This window comes from Blennius ocellaris (genome assembly GCF_963422515.1).
Source record: "Blennius ocellaris genome assembly, chromosome: 4".
Lineage (NCBI taxonomy): Eukaryota > Metazoa > Chordata > Actinopteri > Blenniiformes > Blenniidae > Blennius > Blennius ocellaris.
In genome coordinates this window covers 12,131,051-12,141,073 of record NC_137653.1, presented here as the reverse complement: position 1 = coordinate 12,141,073, position 10,023 = coordinate 12,131,051, and the positions used below count along the sequence as shown (strand labels likewise).

General features: G+C 40.4%; 1 protein-coding gene across 1 annotated transcript in view; it reads right to left on the bottom strand.

Moving 5' to 3' along the window:
- Positions 1 to 508: 508 nt before the first annotated feature.
- LOC308129619 (voltage-dependent calcium channel subunit alpha-2/delta-3-like) overlaps positions 509 to 10,023 on the bottom strand; it is a gene marked incomplete at both ends in the record, with an annotated part of 32,096 nt that continues 22,581 nt past the window's right edge. The window contains 22 exons of the mRNA XM_080495607.1: positions 509 to 601; positions 1,077 to 1,176; positions 1,375 to 1,485; positions 1,598 to 1,715; positions 1,879 to 1,934; positions 2,032 to 2,072; positions 2,452 to 2,527; positions 2,659 to 2,729; positions 3,090 to 3,152; positions 3,240 to 3,284; positions 3,364 to 3,425; positions 3,516 to 3,593; positions 4,223 to 4,344; positions 4,467 to 4,562; positions 5,430 to 5,523; positions 5,671 to 5,768; positions 5,883 to 5,928; positions 7,392 to 7,459; positions 7,566 to 7,627; positions 7,809 to 7,880; positions 8,887 to 8,970; positions 9,894 to 9,968. Of these exons, the coding sequence (XP_080351733.1) occupies positions 509 to 601; positions 1,077 to 1,176; positions 1,375 to 1,485; positions 1,598 to 1,715; positions 1,879 to 1,934; positions 2,032 to 2,072; positions 2,452 to 2,527; positions 2,659 to 2,729; positions 3,090 to 3,152; positions 3,240 to 3,284; positions 3,364 to 3,425; positions 3,516 to 3,593; positions 4,223 to 4,344; positions 4,467 to 4,562; positions 5,430 to 5,523; positions 5,671 to 5,768; positions 5,883 to 5,928; positions 7,392 to 7,459; positions 7,566 to 7,627; positions 7,809 to 7,880; positions 8,887 to 8,970; positions 9,894 to 9,968 (1,731 nt within the window). The remainder of the gene's footprint in view (positions 602 to 1,076; positions 1,177 to 1,374; positions 1,486 to 1,597; positions 1,716 to 1,878; positions 1,935 to 2,031; positions 2,073 to 2,451; positions 2,528 to 2,658; positions 2,730 to 3,089; positions 3,153 to 3,239; positions 3,285 to 3,363; positions 3,426 to 3,515; positions 3,594 to 4,222; positions 4,345 to 4,466; positions 4,563 to 5,429; positions 5,524 to 5,670; positions 5,769 to 5,882; positions 5,929 to 7,391; positions 7,460 to 7,565; positions 7,628 to 7,808; positions 7,881 to 8,886; positions 8,971 to 9,893; positions 9,969 to 10,023) is intronic.

The following is a 10,023-nucleotide window of genomic DNA, read 5'->3' as shown; positions in this document are numbered from 1 at the left end:
TGAGTTACTGCCACGCTGCATTTGTTTCACTTTTCACAAAGGTGCATTTTACATTCTGCAAACATTAGCTTTCTTTTTTCTTTTTTTTTTCTCACAACAAACAAACATTTAATGTTGTATGATTGCCCCTTAGTCAAAGGTCTTGTTTTAGACTTTGATAAGAAAGCCCTTTACTCTGTAGTATTTATTTCCTGTACACATACTGCAATTTTTTTTTTTTTACCTCTTAATTATTCAAGCACACATTCGGAGCAATATGACAAACTGTCACGTCTGATACTCAGAGCAAAGTCACCAAGCACTCCCACTATCCAGACTTTCCCGTGGAGGTTTCTGCATTAATGGATGTGAGTGTCGATGCTACTGATTAAGAGTTTGTCTTAGTGGAGTGCTGCCTTGTTGCAGAGCTGAGAGCAACATCATTTCTGATTAGCCATGTTCTCTATGTGTTTCTAAGCGTCTTCTTGTCGAGTCAGTCTTTACTGATGTCCTCTCCTGCTGCAGGTGGTCACCTGCTGAAGACCGCTGCTATCAGAGGCAGCAGCGCTGCTGCCAGCGGGCTGGAGAGACGCGTGGCTGAACCACACTCCATGGCATTTTCCTGTGGAGAGAGACATTTTACTGTGGCAGATGTCTGTGAGTTTAGATTTCACCGATTGGCCTTGTGGTAGTGAACACTTTAGACACAAGGCACAAGTTCACATGAGAATAGGGGTTTGTGGTCAGGACTTTATGCAACAGCATCGAGCTCCAGCCATGTATGGGCCTACAATATTATGATTCATATAACGTGTATTTCAAGGTACAATCACACTGTGTGATGGCTTTTTACGATGCTGCATTAATGTCAGAGCTACAGAGTTTGTAGAAGAGTTTGCTTCAATTATTAGTAAATGAGAGAAGTGCTTTGCCTCTATTGTCCTCTTTTCAAACGTGCAATATGTATAGTCAAATGCTCTAAGAAAAATTAATTTTAAAACATCGATTGTTTTATTCAACTTCAAGTCAAATGTGACGCAACCTCATACCAAAAAACAGAAAAGAAAATAGTTACACGCACTCACACAGTTTCATACCTCTGGGTGGAAGGGATGACATGACTCTGGCTTCTTCCTGTCCTTCTGAAACTTCAGTCTGTCACATTTTAGTGACTCATTGTGTTCAAAGGTGTCAAGGCTGCAACAACTTAAGGGGGCACCTTGCTAAACTTGAACTGACTTTGCAATGCAGTCAGCCCAATGTGAAAATTCTTTAAACCTTGAGTCCAAAAATGGACTTTGTAAACATTTCGTTTTCTTCCTGCAGTCGGCAAACATGCACAGAAATTAATAAAGCTTTATGCAAAGTTTAAGCATATATTTTGAAAGGATATACATGATCTCAATGGGATTCATAGTTACTGGAGGAGCATTGCTGCAGTCACATTTATTATCCACAACGACCATGAAGAGATTGCTGCTGGGAATCTGCTGTATGACAAATGACCTGCAGAGACAATAACAGAAATGTTTTCATAAAAAAAAAAAATAGTTCTCTCAACTGAACATCTACTGTTTTGGATCATTGAAGATAATTGTAATGATTGCCTGACAAGTACCTGACACAACCATCACAGTCAATGTTTCCTGTTGTTTCCTTGATAGTGCGTTCAGAGACAAAGGCGGGGTATTCTGTATCACAGGGCACCATCATGGTTTTACCTCGAGATCTCTGAGCTGAACATGAGAAAAAGCCATGTTGAGCTGCACCACATAACAAAACCACAGATTTAACAGAGGAAGCTGTTTTATTTGTCACGCTCATACTCAATTTCCTCTCTCTCGCTCTCTCTCTCTCTCTCTCTCTCTTCTCATGCTGGTAACATTTGACAACTTTTACCTTTAACAGAGACATCGATATTCCACCAGCTGTACAGGTTAAACTCTAGTAGGAATCTAAGTAGTGAGACAAAGAATAATGCATTTAAACACAGGTGATTGTGGAAAGAGCTAAAAGAAAAGAATGGAGATAATAAACAAACTTAATTCTTACATGACAAGTTCTGTGAGGAGCCACTTCACCACTGAAAAAGGCTGAAAAATGTTTAGAAGTCACAATTTGTACAGTATATCAGCAGATGTTCTATGTTTCTACAAAGATGTGCATTTGACATCTCCTAGTTTAATAAAAAGAGGTAAGCATAGGAATATATAGAAATATGTCGTTGGACATTCTTGTTTGGATTGCAAATATGTTCGCAGTCCCATATGTTTTCAAATGTTCACGCGTTTTCTTTCTTTATTCATTTGAGTTATTCTCATTCCTGATGTGTTTTAAAGTTCTCTTTCCAGTGATGTGCCACATCTTACAAGTACTTTTTAAAACAAGATCAAAGAGGGATGTAACCCGAACTAAAAGGTTGCGTATCAGAAAAGTAAGAGCAGAGGAATAAGTGTAATCTTTCACACTTACATCTGATAAAGGGCGTGCGCTGTCAGTGCTCCCAGCGTACTGTTTGCAAAGTGCTTGGTAGTCGTACAATGTGATCCTGCGACATGAACAGTGCAGCACAGGTTGTAAAAAACAACAGATTGGATGCGTGTGACAAATTCATTTTAAATGTCAGCTTTTTAATTTGGCAATTCAGGACTCAGAGGGATGTAATGTTGTGTCTCTGACCTTTTGAATGACCCCATTTGGAGAAGTTTGTTCATAACAGCACCCTCCACCTCTCCAAAGAAGAGCCCTGTCTGAGAGAGAAGTAATGTCAAGGAGTCGCCGCCCACAGTTCAGCACACTTAGGGACATGCAGCAAATAAACTACAAAGGACGCCACAGTATCAGTCTATAAGTTTTACAAGGGGGAAAAAAAAAATCGATGTGAAAAAAGTGGCCTGACATAACCAAGTCCCCTGCTTGGAATTAAATTCAAGTCTCACTTTGAGACAAAAGTACGAACCACTACACTGCTGAATGCAAAGCGGATTTTGACTTTTTCCTTTTATGAGAAACATCAAAAGAATTCTCCCGGTGGACTTGAGGAAAAACACTTAGGGAGAGTAAATGCAGGTAAAATGGGGGATATGTGCATGCTGACAAGTACACAGTACCTGAGATGTTTCCTCTGTTACGAGAATGAATCCATTGTTGTCAATGAGGTAACAGTTAATGTCCTGTAAGAACAGTAGTAAAACAAAAAACATATTTAAATAACAGCCTCAGGAAAAAAAGAGACATCTGAGTTTTGTGCCCGTTCTTACCTCAGTATCACAGCTAATGACACAGTTTCCATCCAGGGCTGTACACTGAAAACAAATCAAACATGGTTCAGTTTTACATCCAATTCTAAAGTAAATTCCTTTGGTGACGTAATGTTGTGTTTACCTGTCTACATGCAGTCCAGAACTTTCTCTGAAAGAACTCCAGCTTCATTTGAATCCCTACGGCTGAGAACAACACAAAACAATTAAAACTTTAACTCTCCATGTGGGAAGTGAGATGTACTGATGTGAAAGTTCTGTGCGGTGGTTGTTTACCAGCGACAATCGGAGACTTTCTGTCATCAAGGAGCTGAATTGCTGTGCTTGCCAAAACCACACTTTTATTTTCTATGGCTGAAGGAAAAAAAGACAATGAGCAGTCGTTTGTTCAAATGCACTAGATGGCGCCCTTTCTTTACTCTGCAGCCTGAGAAGAAACCGCAGTACCAGCTCATTACTTCACAGTAATGGAGTCGAGTCAGAGCTTATTCTGCAGGCAGATGACTGTAATATTTCTGAAATGGGTGCTGTGATAGAACATTTCATGGTATGATGGGGAAGCCTGAGTGGCCGCGGTCATTATAATTGGAGAAAAGGTGGTAAATGTCCTGAAGAGGGGAACTGAATTGTCCATCCTCGAGATAGCAGAGACAGAGTGTGTGGCCGCATTAACTGCAGAGATGCTGTGAGGTAGGTGAGCTGAGCTGCACATCCCACCAGTAAAAACCACGGGACAGAAGACAAAGGAGCATTAAAAAAAGGCTGATTTATACATTAAAATGGCAAAAGACACAAGGAGCCGATGAATCCCAGAAAGTACAGCCTGTAATACTGTAGTAGACCATAGAAACTACATCAAATGGACTTGTGTATGATGCAGAAGTCATTGCAGGAGCAAGCAGGCAGATGTTCTGTGTAGTAGATATTTTTCACTCCACAGTGCACACAATACATGCTGTGGCCACACGATTTGTTGAGTGTACCTGTGCTGAAGGGGATGGAGTAGACAAACGTGCCGGGGACCTGCTCTGCTGCTCTCTTGTACCACAGAGGGAAGTGATCAGCATTAAACACTCCCTCCTTGTCCTCCGCTGTCAGGAAATCTCTGAGGAAGCATGCGAAATGAAACCGAGGTGAGAAGCGAAGAATTAAATTCATCAAGCACAATCACGACCGGGCCTCCGGCTGTAAGTAATGATTAGAGAAATGTTGAGCTGTGGCACTCACTGATTAGAAAGCTGATCAGCGGGTACGAACAGGTTGGTTCTCGACAGGCCGGTGCGCGTACCCAGGAAAGCAATCTCCACTCCTTTGTCAGAGTTCCTGTTGGCGTGATGCAGAACAGACAGAGATGGTCAGTGGATCCGCTGTGAGTGTTTATTCCTCAAACCTTCTGATGATACAATGCTGCCATCTTTTAAATACACACAATGCAAAAGGCATCTATGACTATGTGAATGCAGGTTGGAGCTAAAAAGTCACATTTTCCTCCAGGAGACAGAAGAAAAGTGATCACAGCAGCTGCAGTGAAGATTGCACGAAGACAAAGAACCTCTGGTAACTTGTGAAGGCCATACTGAGACAAAAAGCAATAAGCCTTAATGTTGCACAATTTAAAGTTGTTTCAAAAATATTTACAACAGCAAATTTACAGGATCGTCTGAAAGCATAGTTGAAGGTAAAGTATATAAAAGAAGTCTTTTGTAAATCAATATAACCTCATGAACAGCTGCGTGTCGACTATTTCTTTTTAATGGATCAAAATGTTGTTTTGATCATAAAAAGGATTCAAGCACTTGTGGAGTTTGGGATCTGGCTATTAGGGATTGTCTCTGTGTCTGTGCTGTTTCTATCACTGCAATGTAATGAACCAAAATCCAAAGCAACACAAGTTAAATCTCCTCCATGTTTTCAGCAGAGAATGTAACTCTTTGGATTGCAGTATTGTATTTATATTCATTTCTTTTCCCAAAGTCATGAGCCTGATTTGCATAGCACTCCTAACTATGGGCACAGGAAACCTTTATTGTTCTGTGAAGAACTGAAAAGAAGTAAAAATAAAGGTTTTTTTTTTTTATTAAACTCAATATACAGTGAGAAACATTTCTCTACCTCCTCATTGGCATGTTATTGAGACGTTTCCCAGCAGACAGTGGGGAGGAACAGGAAGTGCTATCAAAATGTTCTTACTCTGACTTGTTGAGCGCGAGCCCGGTCCAGTACGCCTCCAGGGGAGCAGTGACCACGGCATCAAACAAAACCTCTTGGATCAGCTCTCTGTCACCTGCAAAGTGTAAAGCTGGTTTAATCAGGGATCTGATTTTATAAAGCCAAAATTGACTTTTTCCTCACGACAATTGATATTTATAGTAAAATGCTTCCACTGATAAGACAGTCTCCTTGCAGCCTCTGGAGTTGCGATCCCCCTTACATTTGAGGTGCGGTCTGCGTCCCGTCATGAAGAGCTTGATGGCCTGAATCTGGGTCAGGTGACGGTGCTCGTGCTGCTCCTCTGTGTTGCAGTAGGTCCTGTGGTGGGAAAAGAGCCCTGCTGTTAGATCACAGGCCTCAGGATCCCTGTTGAACACGCAGGGATAACCTACATAATGCATGAGTGCCCACTTCCATAAACCCCAACGTTACCATTCATCTGCCAGGGCGACATCTGGCTGTTCCAGATCACGGAGCCCTGAAAAACACAAGTCAGTAACGCTTCAGCAGTGCCTGTCTACGCTGATGGACCCACTGTGTTTACAAGTGCTCAAACACTCTGGTTAAACACATTTATCCACAATAAACCTATTATGTAGGAAGTAATGAAAAACTGCGGTACTTAGTTTTCAGGTGACTTTACTTGATTATTCATCCTCCTGACAGCTTTTATACTCCACATTTATGCACGTCTGTGTTTTCCAGTCCAATCTCAAAGCATGCTTGTTGCATGTGCTTCACTTGCATTTCAGAAAAAATAGCAAATATTAATCTTCATAGTTCTAACATCACCCTCCGGAAACTATTTGAAGCTGAGTGGCAGAAACAAAGGAAACATGGCAATCTCTTTGTGTATCTGTCATAGTATGTTTTGGAAAGCAAGAAGTAAAAAAGATGAGAACTTTGTAATAGAGATGACAAGACAAACAAGACAAAAGAAAGATATTTCCCCAAAAGAATACAAACCGTGAAGAAGAACTAGTAGCTACATGACTAAATGTCTGATGACTAAAAATAACTGATGGCGCAGGTCAGATTCAGGGATATATATCTCGCCTGTTAGTTAAAAATAAATATTTGATGTTGTCAACCTTTTTATCACTCATTCAAGTCGGTACTTTCTTGCTATTAATTGATACAAGATGTTAATTGATCACTTCTCCTCATTCCTTGAAGCCAGAAACAAGAAAATGTGACATAAGGACACTGAATCCAATCAACCGTTCATCCATATATTCTACATATTTATTTTATTGATACTGCATTTTCATCCTTTTTATATGTGTAATAATATGTGTTATTACAAAGTGAGAATTTTGTTTTCCCTGGGCATACAGAAAAATGACAATAAAATATATTATCTAATAATTAATATTCTATTCTATTCTATTCTATTAATTGGTACTGCAATTAGTGGCAGATGTGAAACATGTGTACTCTATATACAAGGGCATAAATAAGCTTGTAATAATGTGAATGCCCTTTCTAACTATGCGAAATAAAATGGTATTAACGTCAAAATAGTCCACTCCATAAATATTTGGGCATTCCCACATTTTTTTGGCATTTTTGCTATGTAAAACACCACAATATGACTTCATACGGAAAAGCAAATATTCATCCAACTTTAAACTTAAAAAACAGAACAAAAAAACAAAAAACATACATGCATGGGGAGAACATGCAAACTCCACTCAGGCATGCCCAGCCTGGATTAGAACCAGCAACCTTCTCACTATGAGGCTGTCCGCTATGCTTCCGCTTCCACTATCGTTATGAAGCTGCTGAGCAGCCGGTTGTCTAACTTGAGGCGTATCTCGATTGTTTCATTTCAAATACTCTTCGGAGTTTCAAATACTGGATTTTGTTTTAAGTTACTGCACAATACGACATAATGACTTCATATTTTTATCATAGAGGGAAAGAGCAAACATGTAGTACCTGCTTCCACTGAAACATTTCCTCTGAAGAAATACTTCCCATGACCCCTTGAGAGAGCCACGCCAACACTGGAAGCACAATCAGAGTGGAGGATCAACCTGAGCCAGTTCGACTAGAAACGAGAGATTAATGGTCAGAAACTCATTTGGGAGTGCAGTAAAACTTCTCTTCCACCTGAATGGAGTTCCTTTGATGTCAGTGTAATAATAGTCATTGTGCATCTTTAGCACACGCCTCTGAAAGAAGAAGAGATGAGCTTCTTTAGTCCAGAGACAAGTGAGAGAGAGAGAGAGAGAGAGAGACAGAGACAGAGACAGAGACAGAGAGAGAGAGAGAGAGAGAGAGAGAGAGAGAGAGAGAGAGAGAACATCCGTCATCTGATATGGAGACACTAAACATGCTTATCTGCTGCCTTACCCCTCGATCCACGGTCTTCTTCACCTCCATTGAGAATGTCCCTGTCCTCCTGTTCACCATAGCATTGCGCAGCTAAAAGATAAAACCAAGAAGAGATTCATGTAGAGTAGAAAGGCCAAGACTGGGTCACTGATCCAGCGGCCTTTCAGAGGCCATTTCCACTGTGCACTGTGTGCATCGATACGATAACGCCGAGGCTCATTTATTTGTGAAAGAAGCGCTTGCTATAGAATGAATGAAGTGATGAATGTGTTAAATGAAGTTATCGATTTTTTTTTATTTTTCAAGAACCCTTTATTTTGAGTTAATTATAATTTTTGGTTTATAGTGAGGTTTTTACAGTTAAGGTGGAAATATACTTTGTACAAACAGAGGAGTTTCTTTGTTGAATTAAGGTTTGTTCTGGTCAGGAAGCATTTCAAGAGAAGCGCCGCTGCAGTACTCCTTTAGAGGAAATGGAAGGGGGAAAAAAGCATTAAACATGTGCAACATGTTCAGTTGTTAGGGTAATCTAGCGAACATCACATCATAGAAAAGTCGAGAAAAAGCTGTGAAAAATCCCAAACCAGGGTTGTGGGAATAGATTTGTATCTGTCTGCTCTCTGAACACCGGGGGCAGACATTGTTTTGTTCTTGCAGAGTACGTATAAATCTGAGCTCCCTCACTCATGATCGTGTCCGGTGCACCTTGTTAACTCCTCACACTGGACAGTTGTTTGTCTCACTATGGTAAACATCTTGTATATGCTCTTTATTTGTTTTGGACATTCCTGGAGCTTGTAGCTCCTCATCCTGCTTACTGATCCAGTTCTGCTATAGACATTTGATACTTTTTCTGGATCTTGATTTTAGCATCAATTCTTTGTTCTGTCGGACTGATAAAGTCGTGTACCAAGTCCTGTTTTGAATAAACAGCCATTGCAGAATCCTCATTGTGTGACATCTGGTAAACCTTACTTTGTTCCTTAAAACAAGATTATTTAATTGAATGCCATTTAATTTTGCATAATGTACTTGCTGCATATGCTAAAAATTATTATGAGCTTTGATTGTATTGGTTATTTTTGTTTGCACGTACAATGTCATCTTTGTCTTCCCACTCCACCTCAGAGAGATCCACGCTGCTGTAGTTGGGCTTCCTCCTCTTCTGACCCTCCTGATACTGCACAGAGGAACACAGTATATGAAGCTCAATGATCCTTTCAGTGTAATCATGCTTTGTTTTGACAGCATAAACATGTCAGCTTCTCTAGCCTGACACAGTTGTAAAATATGCACATGGGACGTAACTCTCAGATATATGGAAATCGTTAATTTAAATGTTTTTTCCAATTTCGTTTAGTTTCTGTGTTGCATCCTTAAAATAAAACGTTACTATAAGATTAGATTTATCAAGTAGAAGCATGGAGTTGTTGGTTTTTTGTTTGTTTTTTTGCTGGGTAATTAATTATTCAACAAATCATCTGTGAAATTAACACTGTCAGGTAAATTAAAAACAATTAATATGACTGATCCACTCATAAAATCCACACTTGCATAAGTATACATTAGTGTAATATTAGTGTAACTGTCAAACTCTGCGAGTGTATGTTGTCCCGATCCACATGAAACAACAAGTCAATGACTACAACCACAGCACAGTTTTAGCCACAAAGAGACACTCACGAGGAACCAACACACACTAACACACACAGTTGCACAGAGAGGGATAGCACTAACACTGGCACACACAGATCCACTAGCACAGCCATAGCTCCTGAGGAGCCAGAGGTCCCAGGGCGGGCGGCTGTAGTCTCTGCCAGCGAGTGTTAAGTTACCTCTGGGAAATCTCAGGCCAGCCAGCCCTATGAGTGGCCTTTATCCCTGCATGCATACATCAAAGGAAAAGGTGGGGATTACAGACTATACGAGCCCAGGTAGCCTCCTGACCAGATAACACATTTGTCTCGAGGCGCCCTCAAGGGAGTTCATATTTGTGGTCAGGTGTACAATAGCATGGAGAAAACAAAAGGGAAAATCAGGGTATAGTCAGGGAATGCACTGAGACAGTTCAGGTGTGAACGTTATGATAAGAAGCTGAATTACCAAAGGTCTGAGGTCCGGATGTGTCAGGATGTAGCCGTTGTTCGTGATGGCAAACGCATAACCGTGGATCCCTAACTAGATGCAGAAAGAGATATAAGTGATGCAGGATCACAAAGTGTGTAAGAATACA